The sequence below is a fragment of the Fukomys damarensis genome, unplaced genomic scaffold (genome assembly GCF_012274545.1).
Source record: "Fukomys damarensis isolate Sample0158 unplaced genomic scaffold, DMR_v1.0_HiC HiC_scaffold_44, whole genome shotgun sequence".
Classification (NCBI taxonomy): domain Eukaryota; kingdom Metazoa; phylum Chordata; class Mammalia; order Rodentia; family Bathyergidae; genus Fukomys; species Fukomys damarensis.
In genome coordinates this window covers 221334-238535 of record NW_022900956.1, presented here as the reverse complement: position 1 = coordinate 238535, position 17202 = coordinate 221334, and the positions used below count along the sequence as shown (strand labels likewise).

Genomic DNA, 17202 nt, shown 5'->3' with positions numbered 1-17202 from the left:
CGCCGCCGGGTGATCGCAGGCAGGCAGGCAGGCAGGCAGCTGAAGAAACCCCCTCCGGGGTCTTTGGGGCCTTCCTGGGTCTGTTGTCGCGCAGGCCGGGAGCTCACGCGCATGCTGCCGGGTGATCGCAGGCAGGCAGGCAGGCAGGCAGCTCCCCAAGGAGTATCTTACTGGCATTTCAGCCAGAGTATATCTAAGCTATTCTTATTTAAGGAGCCAAGGGAAGGCAAAAACAAGAGAATACTGAGTAAGTAAGGAAGGGTCAAGTTATGTGGACCCCGCTTCAGATTAGAAAGTGACTTCTTCTGGAACTGACTACTCTAGAATATTCCCTTCTTCTAGCACCACAGTTGTGAATTTAAGGTAAAGTAAAAGTAAAACTCAATAGTAGAAAGATAGTGGTAGTAAGTTGAGATATGATACGGAGAAAATATTTCATATTTAAAAATATGTATTATTCTAGTAATATCTAAGCAAAAGCATTATTAATAAATGCTACACATGTTCATGTACAGCTGTTGGAAAGTAAAAGGAAATGTTCTGAGTTCAGGTAATAAGATAAATGGACTTGTTCAGAGTTCAGGTGGTAAGATAAGTGGAGGTGATTAGAACTTAATCTATTAAAAATAATTTTGCCAAGGGAGCAATCCAAGCTAGGACTGCCGGCCCATTCAGCAAAAGAAACAAAAGATTTCAAGTTTATTTTCAAAGCAGTTATCTTAAACAGCAAACCAGTAATGTATTCCAGAGTTGAACATCTCTCATGTTTGTACCCATTCAAAATCCACTATTGGACCATAAGAGGTAGTTTTAAATACATGATTTGGCAGGATTTATATCTATAAATTAGAGGATACTTATACAAAATATTTTTCCTACTAAGTAATGCTTACAATTCTTTTTTATACATGTGTTTGACATTATTATTTCTTATTTATTGGTACAATTCAATATACACAATGATCACATTTATCATAGGGAATTTGTACCTGTACATGATGTATCTTTTTTGGTTTTCACTGAGTTTATGGGTATCTTTTAGATATACAGTACAGTTACATTCATCATTGGGATCTTGTACCTTTACATGTATCTTAGTTCTTATTTTTACAATTCTTTATTTTCATAATGAAGTCGAGAATATGTTTTGACGAAGTTCACAAAAACTTTTTTGCCATATATTCAGAGCAATATTCAAATACTTTTCAAAACAATTAGGAAATCTACTTGGCCTAGCATATGTTTCAAGTTTACAGCAATATACGTGTTAATATTTGGCCTTTACTCAAAACTCAAGTAACTAATGGCTCATGATCTTACCAGTCTCACAGTAGGGTTCACCGTCCTCTAAGTGGAAAACATTATTACGAATGGGTTTTCCACAGGCCACACACACAAAACAGGAAACATACCAAGTTTGCTTCAAAGCATTGATGACTTCCTGTTACAAAAAGGTAATCGGATTTAAAGAAAGATGACAATAAGTACACAGATGCTTACTCTAATAGCTGTACCATACAACCCAGTAGAGCTTCACCTTTACCTTGAGATTTTTGTCACAATAACAGGAGCTATTTAACGACAGAATTATCAAAATCTGTACTGCTATGTGTTTTTCACAAACAGAAATCAATAAACTTATTTAAACAATGGTTACTGCTATTTAAACCTTCTACATAATGGTGAATAAAGGAAATATTTCTTAAGTGCTTGCATCAAAACATTTTGCTTTCTTAAAAAGGATGACAGGAAACAGTAACTTACAAAAGTTTCATAGCACATATTATTTCAAAAATATCATGGAGGAGAAGGGAAGCATCTAAAAACTAAAATCTATTTTTGATGCAGTACAGAAGCAATAATGTAATTGGTATGTTCTAATCAATTAGGCTTTTGGAAATCAGCTGTGGCTGCACTATGTACTTACTCAAATCAGTGTAAAAAATCTGAACCATAAAGTACAGATTCTATTCTAGTCTGTTATGGTCTGATTGTCAATTGTACCAATGTATCAAAGACTTGGGCCAGAGTTTAATTAGCGAAAGAGGTTTGGGGGAATTAGTTTTGCAAGGATTATTTCTTTGGATGGTGAATACAGGGGTATTAAAAGCTTATTTGCTTCTAACATTCTTACTTGACTTTATTTATTAATCTTGAATCGACAAAACACAATTTATAAACAAAAATGGTATTAATGCATATATTACTGGTTATTTGTCATCATTTAGGAAGGTACAGGATGAACTATTCTCCTTTGTTCCCAACATGTATGTATTAACACAGACATACTTATGGTGGCATATTTATAGTGTTCTCAAAGTTTTAGACGCACTTAAAGATGCACTCAAAACCTCATACCAACTTTGCACACTGAGAGTATCAGTCAGGGATCAGCAAAGCCATTTCCAACTTTCATATGGGGTTAGAAACTTTTGCTCCTTCTAAAACCAAATTCCAGCCTCTAGTCACCCATAAGAAATGCGTGACCCTTACTCTAATTGGAATGTAGATATTCTACAACAGGACTTTCATTTATTCATCACTATTTATAATGTATCTGATTCTTAAATTACTTTTTGCAAACCAATCCATGTGGTTTGAAATTATTTTTCTATCACAGGTAAAATGCCCACAAAATTGAAGTTACATTTTTAAATGTCACGTGCATTTGAGGAAAATATATAAATTATAAGCCTCACATTTTAAATTCTTTTTGAGGTCAGTGTCCTGTGCTTGAACCCTAATAAGTGGGGGAATGCTGCTCTTATAAAAGCTATGGAATTTAATTTAAAACAGTGAAGGTGTCAGTTCTGAGAACTCTGATGTGTGTGGTCCTGTGCGATCTCTTCATTCCTGAGAAAACAAGAGTCCTGTTGAGGTAGCACACCCACAGTAAATTATTTTTCCCCTGCAGTGGCTAGACTTTCACTGGACAAGCCAACACTCAGTAAGACAAAACCAAAGACAACCTAACCCCGTGAGTCTGATATACTCCCCACAGAGGCCTATTTAGTTTGCTTTACAATACTAAATAGTGGTGAAAGGAGAGAGCATGGATAAAGCAAGGAGAAAATAAAAAGATGGAAGAGTTCATAACAAAAAATATCTTGTTTTAAAACTCACTAAGAATTTAAAAAAGCAATTTCAAATACTTACTACAAGGATCTTCCTTTGGCATTGGCCACATTCAGGAGCCAAGAATTTCTCATAGCACAGCTCACAATACAGTGCCCCCTTTTCCTCTACAAATCCAATGTAGGGCATCGTATTTTTGCAGTGAGCGCAGTTAAACTCTTCTGGGTGCCACGATTTCCCCAGTGCCACTAGAAATGGTCCCCTGCCGGATGAAAACAGATGAATTTGGTTTAGGAATTAAAGGATCTACAGTCTGGATGGGAATCACGCAATGTCCAAATACAGTACTTGCTTAACTTTCCTTCTCACCGACTGCACAGGAACATTGCATTTATGTGAAGAAAAAGGAGAGAGGAGTAAGAGACCTCCAGGATTCTTTAAGAAAGGCCACCCCCCTTTCAGTCTGCAGGGGACTTGGCGGTTTGTTTTACTGAGCATCAGTGTGTCAATCTGTGTACAGAATCATTAGGGTTAGAGAATGAGCGTGTTAACTAGGACAGAAGACTAAGAGCCCTGAGCAACAACGTATGCTTTAAGCAGAGATGAAAATCTGACATTTCTAGAAAGTTTCTATTAAAAATAATTTAACAATGGTTACTTGTTACATGTTTTGATGCAAGCACTTAAGAAATAAAAGCAAAATCTGTTTGATAATGTCAGTCTTAAAAACAGTAATAGAAAATATTTCACTTAATTTCTCTTCCCCACACACTGTGTCATATGCTCATTTCTTAACTTTATTAAACACATCAAATTTCCATCCTCCAAAATGACTACAGAAACTATAAATTATATGCAAACTAAAGCTACTTGGAAAAGCTTTACTTAATTTCAACAGTCTGACTCATCTTTCAATTTTCCATTCTATTGTGGTAAGGACCTCTAACAGGAGACCCACTCAGCAGATCTGTAAGTCCACCCGACAGTACTGTGAGCCAGCAGCCCAGTGTCACACAGCAGATCTCAGCACTTACTCATCATACACAACTGAGATTTCATACCCAATGCTTAACAATTCCCCTCGCCTCTTCTCTAAATGCCACTGGCTTTTGTATCAAGGTAACATGTTCCTTAAGGGCTTTTTTTCTTCACTGAGTTCTGTACAGTAATGAACTGATGCGATGGGCTTAGTTTGCTTGCCAGGAATCCATTATGAAGCCTTCTGTGGTCTTGACACAGGTGAGATGAGCCATTCTAGCCACTGCAACATGATTTTCAGCAGCTACCTCACGCTGATTTTTTTCAGAGTGGCTTTACCTCCAAGGTACTTTTACATTTATCTAATTTGTTCATCCAGCACTCCTGTGAGATACACCAAGGCATTTATTACAAACTCAGTTTCACAGATGGGATATGGAGATGAGATATAAAATGTTCAAAAGATAGGACAAATACTAGAAAATCACTAAGCCAAGGACAGAAGCCGAATTTTCTGATTTCTACTATACTACTCTAGTCATCTAATATTTGGCCTTCAGTCTCACTACCATCAACCACAATAATGAAATGACTATAAGGTAATCATTAGCATCAAATATAGAACTTCTGGACAGATTATAATCAGGAAAAGTCATAGCAATGAGCATCACACAGAGCATTTAAAAAATCTAACAATAACATAAACATTGCTTTCTCTAATGATCTCCAACTGATTAATTCTTTGAAAACAGACTGATGTTTACTCGGATGTTTACCTAATTCTGCAAATCAGGAAAGTACAAAGTTTCTTGATAAATAGTTCATTTTTTTTCCCATATGGACATAACCATATTTTCAGCTCTACTTTTTGTTACCTTTTTTTTAATTTTTAGTTTTGGTTTTTCTTTAGACAGGGTCTCACTCTGGAAGTCAGGCTGCCCTTGAACTTACTATATAGCCTAGGCTGGCCTCAAATTCTGGAGGGACTTCCTACCTCAACATCCCCAGTGCTGGGATGACAGGCAATTACCACCATGCCCTGCCTGCTAACTTGTTTCTTATTAACAAAGCCTGGCAAGTGCAAGGTCCTGAGTTTGACCCCAGGTACAAAAACCAAAACCAAAAACCAAAAATGTTATTTTGTATTGAGCCAGCCCATTCAGCTCTCTTACATTTAAGATAGTTTGTTATTATTATTTTTCAAACTTTAGGTTTCTATAGTTTTGCTATGACTAAAAAGGAGCACTTAGGTTACCTAATTCCTGCCAGAGAAGGCAAGGCTAAAAGTTACCTTTTACTTTCTGTGGACTGTCTCTGCGTTTCTAACTGGCTTACAGTCTTAACAATTCTTCTATTTAGTCTTCTCACTGTAGATTTGGCAAGTAGTTTACCTGCAAAGATAAATGAGGACGTCACTCTGCTGAAAGCTGGACAAAGTTTTTTATGAGTATCCTGAGCTTTTCCATCAGGTAGCTATCTGGTCATATACACATTGGCTAAATTTATGTGACCATAAATACAACAGGACAGAAGTTTGGGGTTTTATATTATAATTTGTATGGATATTAAAAGAGATTCAAAATAATTTATAGGACTGGGCTGAATTTTTTATTAAGGCACATCTTCAGCCCATCTGCAAGGCCCAGTTCCCTTTGAGGCCAGTACATTGATCTGGCTCCTCGGCTGACAAAGGAAATCAGTACAGCCTCGCACTCTGCCTTCTGCTAAAGAATAAGTGCTGCCACATACCTGCCATAGAAATACTGTAAAACTGCTCCTAAAACATGTCTATCAGAGCTACCAGATGCTATCTGATGAAGTTCATGCAAGAAAAAAGATAACACTTATTTGTGAATAATTGCCTAATGATCTCCATTTTCTAGATATTCTAAAGTATTTGTTGAACAAGTCAGACAGAGAGAACTGGGTTCTATGCACCACATAATTTGGGTGTGGGCGTCACCACAGGATTATTTCTTTTCTGAACAGTGCTTGGGAAACAGCTCTCTGAAATTCACCTCTGCCTGTCCTGCAGGTTGCGGTAGAAGAGTGTCCTCAGATCACACACCGGGACTCCTTGGAAATATTCCTACCAGATTTTTGCAATAGGAACAGTTTTGCTTCTCTTGAGCAATTATTTTATTTAATTGTGCAGCAGCCTGCAAAATGAGCTTTCTTTTTTGGTGATCCCTAGAAGGCTTCAAGCCAGAGTTGTAGCCTATGCATAGGCAACAGTGTAAGTCAGTCACAGTTGAAGATACTGTCTCACTAGTGGGATTTTTAATGGCCCCGCTCACACTCTTCATTCATTTGACCTTTTTTAATTCAGAGGGTTATTTATATTTCATATTATTAAAAGTCTCTAAAAACATTGTGGCATGAATTTTACTATTAATAAATACTGTAAAAGTATACTCAATTAAATGAATAAGGAATTCATTTTCTCCTTACCTTTAAAACAGGAGTTGAAATGACGCTTCCTCTAGCCAGATCTCCTTCCTCACACGAGCACACTCAGGGCATACACTGGCCTAACATGCTACTTCTTGTGGCAGTGAAAGAGCATCATTCCTACCAATGCCCTCGGAGTTCTGTATGAACAATAAAAGTCTTGCATATAACAAAGTGCTCTCTTTTCTGTGCCCGCAAAGACTAATTTAACAAATTCATTAACGGGATTAACACAAAATAGGTTCCTCTTGTTCCAGGTAGGATTAGGTTTCCATTTGTGAACTGGAACAACAGGCTTAGATACTGCAAGGTGGAATTAAATATTCAGTTCCCCTTTACTGTACTCTACACCCTTACTAAATACACCTTGACAGAAAAAGGAAAGGAGGGGAGAGAGTTAAAGTATTTGATTAGTTGAAACAGAACAGCTATGACAGGAAATATTTTACTCTCTTTATCTTCTGTGACTTGAGCTGAAAAGGAAAATAGAAGGTGGAGGCAGGAAGAAGGATGCCAGGGAAGAGTTCAGAGAAGGTTACTGAACTTCAAGAAGCCACTGAGAAGACTCACTTAACTCATGTTCTCACTCATGAATCACAGAAAGTACCGGGATACATGTCGGCTATTTCTGGTACCCTGACTTCTTTTTTTCAAGGCAATAGGGTTTTACATTTATTAAAGATGAGAAAAGAAATGGGCTTTATGGAGTTAGTTTGGGCCAAGTAAAAGTAAGAAAGGAAGTACATGTATAGCATGAGAGCAGACTACCGTGAAAGAACACACTGTCCTGACCTCAGTAGCGACTGTCTGTTTGTATCTGCCATTCTTCAGGCTGACATCAGGTCTAGGCCATCCTATCCAAAACTGCTGGAGTTCTCAGAAGTTTACCTGCAGGACTTTAGGAATGGTTCTGCTGCATGTGTCCTAGAACTTTGCCCTTAACAGATCATGCCCACTTTCCCAGGATTGCCCTGCCACCTCTAATCTTCTGCCTCATTTCCCCCCAAGAAACTCAACCCCATAATCCTTTATGAGGTACTAAGGGAGTGGAGGTCACCATCTTCCCATAGCTACTTCCTGCTGATATTAACTGTAGGCCCTACCTCCTGGGGATTTTGTGCTCTCCACCTACCTTAGGGTGTAGTGTTGTGGCTCACCAGCTGGCTTGAAAGAAAACAGTGTCAGAGGACTTATTAGGTGAGAAACTGGGAAAGTGAGTCTTGGTGAACACTATGAGGTTAAGAAGTCTTTGTAAATAACAGAAAATATTTCAGAGGGGGAAGCAAGAATGTTTAATTCTTCAATATATTATTATCTATTCCTTCTCATAACATTATGAACAAAGCAAACACTCAAGTCACGGCAGCTCTGTTGAAAATTGGTTTTCCCAAGTCAATACAATCACATACCTGATTCTATGTGCGTATACTCATCACACACACACACACACACACACACACACAGAAACTCAGAAAGTTAACAGAAAACAGGCATATCAAATCAACTTATCTAGAGATCATAACCATTAATTTTGGGGTATAGTTTCTGTATAACTTTTTTATTCCAATACTGGGAATCAAATTGAGGACCCTGTGCTTGCCAGGTATGCACGGTGCCACTGGGATATCCCCAGCCCATTGTTTAACTTTTCTAAAGCAAAGTGGCTGTATGTCTTGTTAAGACCCTAAATACATATTAATGAATTAGCTATTATCTTTTAGATTAAAAAATTACGTGGGTTCTGGTCCTGGCTCTTCAACTTAGTCAACTTTGTGACTGTGGACAGATTAACCTAATCTCTAGTGTTCCTATCTAAAAAAAATGCTCCTAAGAATAATACGAACCTCAATGAGCTATTATGAGGATCCAGCAGAATAACACAAATCAAGTTCTTGGTGTGATACCAATATTACTCAATAAATAATAGCTTTATTATCAAGCTTAAATACATATCTAGGTATTTATTTTCTTTACATAAAATTGGAATCATACTTAAAGTTCTGAATTTCTTTTTGCCATCTTAATGTAATACTATAAAAATTTTCCTATGTAGTGGTAGTTAAAAAGAAAGGAAATAAAAGTTTGGTCTTGACTCAAGTTCACATACTATGGCTGACTATGCAACTTCTGACAAATATGTAACTTCTCTAGCCTTAAGTTTCTTATCAATGAAATAGAGTAAAACAAGAACTGTCTCTAGGATTGTCATGAATATTTAGGTTAAAATTTTTAGCATATTTAAACTATGCTAGGACCACATCAAACATTATTATCCAAAAACAGGCTTTTTTTAACTTTATAAAGTAATTCTTCATCATTGATGGGTTGTGTTAATGATATGTTTAATTTATAGCCATGAAATTTTAGGAAGCAGTTGACTGATACAGTCTGTAAAATCACATTGTTGAGAAGACAATTTAAAATGCATACATTTCACAGATCTCAAAGCAACAGGAGGATATTCATGGCACCACAGTATCACATCATACAGATGAGATGTTAAATATTTATGTTCTTAATAAATATTGTTTACATAGTAAATTCTTGGTCAATGTCTTTAGTTGTTTCCTTTAATTCAGGGGCTAAATTCTTTAAGCTAGGGATCCTTTTATTTTCAAATAATCTTAACCCGAAGGAACAATAAATAAGACCCATAAATAAGAGGATGCTTAGAGACTGAGCTGGTTGCAGAAAGACGTAAGAGACTATGCTGGCTTCTGCATGAGTAACTCACACGGCACTCCTTACAGGAATAGCTAGACAATCACTGAGCAAAAACACCTGCCTGAATGTGACTCTGCCAGGGCTACACTACATACAATACAATGATGGTCTTTTTTTTTTTTTTTAAGAATTCTACATTCAGGAAGAAATGCAAGGACCATGAATCTCTTTTCACAAAGATACTAAGAAGCTAAACATAAACAGTTCAGTTAGCTCAGTGTAACACAGATGACCAACAGATTTTAATGTCATAGCTGTAATTCTCAAGAAATAAGCCAGAATGTTCATGAGCCCATTCCACGGGGAAATGAAAACCTAGTGTCACTATGTTGGTTTGATTTGCTATGCTGCCTTATTATACCAGGACTCTAAAAGTTAATCTACTCATAAGTGTAAGAGTTGAAGAAAAAGTACTTCTATCATAACTGGATTGGAAATGTTCCATACCAAACTCAAAGCTGCAGTTTCCCAAAATGTAACCTCCATCCATGTGTAATGCCTCCATGTCATTTATGTGAAATATCCACAAACTTGTCAAGACTGAAATAAACCACAAAATCTTTAAACATTACAGCTAAATACAATTATGAAATTTTTAATTGAATATGTTCTATAACTAGATAACCAGTTCAATAATAACATTCAGATTTGTAACATTTTCTAAAAACAATCAAGTCTGCAAAATAACCCAAAAACCTCAACAAAACATTTGCCTTAGTTTTTGCCTTTCTAACAATGTCTTTTGAAATTTTGAAGTATTTAAAACATACCAATTACAAACAAATATATAATATGGTAGAAAACTAAAAGTACAAAAAAACTGTAAAGTACAAAATATACCTTACACTTCTCAGACTTTGTAAGGGTAAAATATCCTGTGTTGAAAGTATTAAATTTGCAACTGCAGCTCATTTTGAAACAGGTGTCTACAAGCATGTCACCTGATCTAAAGCCTCCTTGCTTTGGTGGGCAAGACTGAAACTAAGGCTCAGACCTGGAATTATGCTGTGACCAGGCCTCTGCACTAACCACAATCTATTCAAGCTGCCTAAATATTTGAAGCACCAGGCAAATGTGTTATGTTAATTACTGTTACTGGTCTTCAGGGTCCCTTCAAATCTCAAAACTGTATTGTTTTCTGACTGGCCACATTAATTACTATTTTTCTTTAGTTCTAAAAGGAATGAATAATTCACGTGATGTGGTTTTAAAGCTTTATTTTCAGAGCCCAAAATTTCTGTTTTGTTAAAACAGATTCTAAATGTATTTATCTACTGTACTATCCCACAAAATAATGACAAGAATATATTCTGCATAAAATTGCAAAAGTTGCAGAATATTTTACAAACTGAACATTGGTATTAAGTACTTTCAAGAAAATTTAAAAAAATAAATAACTGACCTGATGATCTGGTTGCAGTGGGCACACATTGGAGTTCGTTTTCCCACTGGGATGTGCTCTGCTTTCTGCACTAAAGTATCCTGGTCACTTGGCTGGGGCTGCCCTACAACTGAGCCTGCTGGTGCCCCTGGTCCCGAGGAAGCTGCACTGTTTGACATTCTTCCAGTAGAAGGTGCTGGAATTTAAACACAGAAAAAGCACAGGAAGAATAATTCAGATAGATGGGTTAAAAATGATCTATTTGCTCATTTGCTCATGTGTATCCTAAAGTTGTGACCCAAATGATAAACTCATTACACAGAAGAACAGAACAGAATATCAAGGACTGCAATACAGTGTGAGAGTTATGACAGGTATATGCTTTGGATGCTTCCTCAACTTCCAAGAAAAGACAGGTTAATGAATAGCACTGGTGATGCATTTTTAGTTAGCTAGACATCTCTGCCAACCATTTATTAGATTTAATTCCAAAATATATCAGAGACACATTTAAAATCTCAATATGTGGAAGATAAAAACAAATTCCTGACATTCTCTCTTTCGATCTGTAGTGTCTAAAACTGCAGTCTGCTACCCAGGCATATAAAGTACTTATCTAGAATCATCCTTGTTCCTTCCCCTCTCTTATCTTTGATAGTAACACATCATACTGGCTTTAGATCACGGATGGTTCTTGACTTTGTCCCTCTCCTCCATTCCTACGATACTGCTCAGTTTAGGTGTTCTGTGTCTTCCCCCAGGACTGGCTGCCAAGATACCTTTCCTTTACATTCATTCTCCCAACTGCCACCTAAGGCTGATATCTCACCCAGCCACAACTCTGAGCGAAGTCTTTCAAGGGTCTTCCTGTCCTGTGATCAGCCAGTGCTGTCCATGCCTCTAAGCACTGCACACCAGCCGATCCCCAAGTTCCCTCCTGTGCCCCAGCCTTGTCTTTCAGCCCTCTGCCTTTCACTTGATGCTACAGTAACACTCCAGTGTCACACTTTTCTTGAGAATGGGTCCGTCTTTGTACGGGCTGCTTTTGCTCTCAGTCATCTCATTTCTCCACCCTTCTTCCAATTTACACACTAACCGCTATTCACTATTTAAGGCTTAGCTCAGAAGTCAATAGTTTCAAAATCTCTCCTAGCGCTACCTCTACCCATGGCCCTTCCACATTATACAGATCATATGTCTCTAACCCATGACCCCATAGGAGAGTGTTAATCCTGACATGTCCACATCACTGGAGTAAGAAATGCTCAGCAAATTAGTGAATCAGATCCTGGGAGTCAGGATGGGTCACAGGAGCGTGGCCTTGGGTGCTATACACATGGCCCTTGCCTGTTCCTCTGGCAATGAACATGTCCCCTGTTCTGCTTCTCAGCCACCAGGAACTAAGCAGCTCTGCTCTACCATCCCCTTCTGCCCTGAGGCGCCGGAGCCTGCTGAGCATTACTGACTCCTCAGTTATGGGTGCTGGGCACTGTGTCTCAGTGACAGGAAAGCTGGCTAATGTATCACACTTTTGGAATGTCTTTATTATTGCTTCTACTATACACTTTTGTCTTTTCTTCCCCAGCTACTGAGTATGCTCCCAAGAATTATGTCTTTTTCATCACCCTCACAATTAATACAGTGTCCGAAAAGAATGAATGGGCTGGAAGAAATACATAACTGAATGAGCACAAAAACCACAAGACTGGAAGCAACAAAAGACCTTCTTACCCACAGGAAATTAAAATCTAATTGAAGAGAAAAAGTACACATTACTGGTCTAAAAGGAGGAATTTATGAAAATCAAGTAATAACTCTGTATGTATATGTGAATATATACATACACACATATGTTGACAGTACCTATATAAAAGGCGTGGCTAGAATTGCATAAAATTAAGACAACCCTCATGACAATACTCCACCATCAGAACAAAGTCTGTCTGCAACGATGTGAACTGTGGATCCAGAACCCCGCATTTAGAGACACTTAGCACATCTCTTATGATGTTATGTCTAGCACTCAATCTGTAAAACTGCCTTTGCTGGCCAAGGAACTCTACTACTGTCCATGTTTCAAGTTGAGTCCTCCAGATTGGAAACATGTTTCCCTTCTCTTAGATTCACACTTTCTCTTACAGAAATGGAAAGAAAATGACTGAAGATTTTAGTTTGCATAGCTTCTTCTCTATTACTTTGTTCATTCTTACAGTACCAACTTGCTCTCTGCTTCTGTCTCCTAGCCCCAGCCTGTATCTCTTAGAGCACCAGACAAGCGTTTTCCAGGATATTTTCCACACCGAATCCAATTATCATTTTTACATGCAAGACATGTGAAGTAAACTTTTCCTTTTGGCACACACGATCAGCTCTTCTGAGAGCTCCCATATTTTGAATCCTCTCCCTCAGTCAAGCACAGCATTCTGCCACCTGTGTGCCTGTGTCCCTGATGCTCCACAACAGACCCTCGCAACATGTTCACAGTGAATGTTTCCAAGCTGGTCCTGCCTTTCTGATACAAACCCACATTCTATTATTTGAGTTCTGGTCTTGGGTTCCTCAGGTCTGGATTCCTGAAAATTCCCAGCCACTCTCTCTGCCACCAGTCTCTTTTCAACCTATTCTGTAGAAGACTTTTTAAAAATCATGACTCTGATAGTACGTTCCTGCTTATTACACAGCTTCTGTAACTTCCCGGCACATGCTGTAAGCGTCCTGCCCATCCAGCCCCACAGGGGCTACTCCAATGCTTCCCTACATATCTCCACCATCATCGTGCTCACTTCGCTTATTTAATATTTAGCCTGTACAATCACTATTGTGTGTGTGTTTGTGTGTGGTACCAGGGATCAAACTCAGCACCTTGTACTTGTGAGGCAGGCAGCAGAACGGCTGAGCTAAATCCCTGGCCACTACAATCACTATTTGAAGGCACTATTCTCAAATTCTTATGACAGCATATGACTTCAGTATGATTAATACCACTTTATGAGAAATTGGGGTAAAGAAAGATTAAGAAACTCATCAAGGTCACACAATAAGAAAAAGGCAGCCCTGAACCTGGGTAGTCTGGCTCCTGAGTCTGTGTTTTACGCATCACCCTGTATTTTAGTCATTGTCCCTCGAGTATGCCAGGCCAGACCCTACCTTTATGGCCTCCACAAAGGAAATGTTCCTTTCTCCACTGCCAGCCACCAATTTCCAGGTTTGTGAGGCTGATGCAAGTTCCATTTTCATCTCCAAGTCCTTCTCTTAACATCAGAGTCAAAAGTGCTTTTCTTGCTCCCTTAACCTCCAGTAACATCCTATTTGTATAATTCATTTAGTATTTATCAGTACGATATTCATACCTTTTCTTCCCAAGCCAATTATTAACTCTTAAAAATGGGTATGAACTGTACAATTGTATATACTACCAGAAATCTACCTTACAAATAGGTGGAAACAATATTTCATTGAATGGGGAAGATTCTTTTTTTAACCTTTTAAAAGAAAACTACAGAAGCCAGGAGGATGCTGCACACCATAATCTCAGCACCCTGGGAGGCTGAGGCAGGAAGACTAGAAGGTCGAGTTCAGCAAGGCAATTTAGCAAAAACTTGCCTCAAAATAAAAAATAAAAAGGGCTGGTAATATTAGTAAAAAGGCCCTGGTTCAATCCTCACTACCAAAAATAGAAACAAAAACAAAACTATAGAGACAGATATTTATTTATTTATTTATTTATTTATTTTTGGTGCTGGGCATTGAACTCAGGACTTTGCACTTCCGCACAGGCTACACTGAGCTACATCCCTGACCCTAGAGATAGACAGCCTAATAAATGTCAGTTAGGTTCAGGATTTTAAATTATTGGAATGTTCCAATTGGAAAATCTGAAAAATCAGACCACAGAGAAAAGTCAAATCCTTTCGTCTACCATGTGCTTTTATTTCATCACATTATTTATGCATAAGCCGTGAAATACGGAGTCACTGAAATATTTTTAGCAATAAATGAGTATAGTAATTCTCCTTCAGTCATGTAAAATGGAACATAATCCATCTGGCCATGTGTCAAGAAGATATATGGGGAACTAGCTGATTTAACACGAGAAGCCATTCTTGAGCACGAAACATGTGACTATCCTAAGCACATGTAGAAGGCTCTAAAGTCTACTGCTGTTCCTCTTTTGGAAGAAGAATCTTGCTTTCTGCACGACTCCATTTTAGCCACTTTGGGTAGGAGGGAAACTCTCACACCTCCATTTGCTGCTGTGATGCTAGCACACTGGCCCGCACACAGAGCTACACCAGCCCTGTTAATTACCGAACAATTCCAGAGGCAGTTATTTCCCATATAAATAAAGTATGTTTCATTGCTTCAGACTGAATTTCCTTTAGAGGAAGGGGCAACCTTTGAGCAGTGAGGTAACAATGCTCCTGGCTTTGGCTCACTTGGCTTCCTGGGGAGAGCAAGGGGTAAGAAAAGGAGGTCCAGGGAGAGGGGACTGCCACAAAATGAGCCCCACTTCCACTGTCATTTTGTGAAGCACGATATTATACAGAGAAAACCAGTCTTCTGGGAGCACAGCAACCACAACACTTTAAATTTATGGAACTGACTGTGAAAAATCTACTTTATACAGAAAAAAAAAAACAAACCCTCTGTTTACAGATAGCTTCAAGATGACAATCTCATTTGTAACCAAAGGTACCTATTTCTCTCTTTTAGGTTCTAGTAAGATCACTGAATCAGCTCCACTTCCCAATTTAGGAATCAAAGTCACAGAAAAGTGTGATTTATCCAGACTAAGTCAGTGAAGTGTCACAACGAGGACACTGGCAGGAAATGAATTCTTGACTCTTGATTGCTTTTTCAACCTTAATCTTGAGCAACTTTCATTAAATTTGGCTTCTTTTGTGGGTAATTGCTCTCTCACAGGGACCTGGTTTCAATTTTTTTTCTTTTGTACTAAATACAATTCAGCATCATAAAATTCTTCTAGAAATTGAAAAGTGACCTGCTACTCTCCAATCCAAGTGTCGGTAACATTCTCTCTCTCATTAACTTAAAAATTGTTATTTATGGGTCTTCTAAAGGAAGAGAACCAAGCTTTGCCAATTATGACCTTGTAAGTAATCACATCTCTTGTAAGTCTCACTCATTGCTTCAAAACAAATTTGAGATACATAATTTAATCCATAATACTCAGTATGACCTTTAAAATATTGAATCATTCACCAAGTATAGACTGAAAGCCTATAACGTATCAGGCAGTATACTATGCCTGGATACACAGTAGAGAATGGAGCATATAGTCTTTTCCCTCATACAGTAGAGCTCTTTTCCTAGTTAGATGTGCCTGTGACTCATTTCAGTACAATCTATTGGATATGTGAGCTTGGAAGAAATATCTGAGTGAGAGAACTGACTGAAGAGTCATCAGCATATTGCTGACATTTGAGTTGTGTCAGTGAATGAGACTGTTCAGAGGAAATACACCATGGAAACAGAAGAGCTCCTGAGGCAGAAAGCAAACAATATGAACACCTAATGAACGAACAGAAAAGAGAAAACTCAAAATTATCAGGGAAGCAATGAGAGGGCACAGTAGAGAATTTGGCACCCCATGTCTATCTTTCATCAAAGCCTAATCTCTATGCAATCATTCATGAAAAACCTTTTTTTAAATTATGTAGCAACTGTGCAGCAAACTGTGCCAGTGACCATCTTGATCCACCATAACATGAAGGTGGGTCCCTGCAAAGAGGACCTAGACCTGGAAATACTAAGCCAGTTCAGGGCAGGGATTGTGATAACTGAGATTAGTTTCTGCTCTTTTAGTTTCCTAACTGGGCCTAGTAAGATAGCAATAGCTTATACCTGCATTAGTTTTAAACTTTTTTGTGGAGGTCATGAGTCTTTGTTTATTTCTACCATAAGCACTGTGATTAAGAAATTTCAGGATCTTGGCCCTATGCTTTAGTACCTTTTAATTAATTTTGTTTATATATTTCAGATATACGCAATAACATTCATTATAGAGAATTTGTACCTGTACATGATATATCTTGATTTTTCTTTTCCCCCTCCCCTCCCTCAACCTCCATTTCCCCTTATTTACAAAAGTTGTGCTTCTATTGCCTTCTTTTCCCTTCTTTCCTTTCTCCTCCCCCCTCTTGTTTCCTTTCCCATTTGAACATTTTCTTCCCATTTCCTAATATCTATTATATATTTTGGTTCTTATTTGCCCTTTCAATTTCTCAAGCCAGAGAAACACTGTGCTATTTACACATGTAAATTTTCTTTCACGGCATTCCTAACAGCTTAGCACCTTTAAGCCCTTTATGTATTCTGTAAAGGTTTAGTTTTTTATAGATATTTCTTTCCATAAATCTAGTTGTCTATACTTTTAAGCAAGTAGAATTACAAGATACAAAGTACCTGAAAACATATGGATATGAAGGTGAATACTTCACATTATATAACAGAAACATAATTTTAGCTCCAATGTTTTACAAAGGCCAAATAGGCTTCAAGCAATAACTTAGTTTGGTTGTAGAAACTCCACTAGCTATAAATAATTCAATCACTACATTTGGGTTAAGGTA

General features: G+C 37.9%; 1 protein-coding gene across 1 annotated transcript in view; it reads right to left on the bottom strand.

Moving 5' to 3' along the window:
• The window catches only part of LOC104875803 (PDZ and LIM domain protein 5-like), a 61003-nt gene that overhangs the window by 12763 nt on the left and 31038 nt on the right, over positions 1 to 17202 (bottom strand). Inside the window, 3 exon segments of the mRNA XM_010643524.1 lie at positions 1321 to 1441; positions 3157 to 3337; positions 10631 to 10805. Of these exon segments, the coding sequence (XP_010641826.1) occupies positions 1321 to 1441; positions 3157 to 3337; positions 10631 to 10805 (477 nt within the window).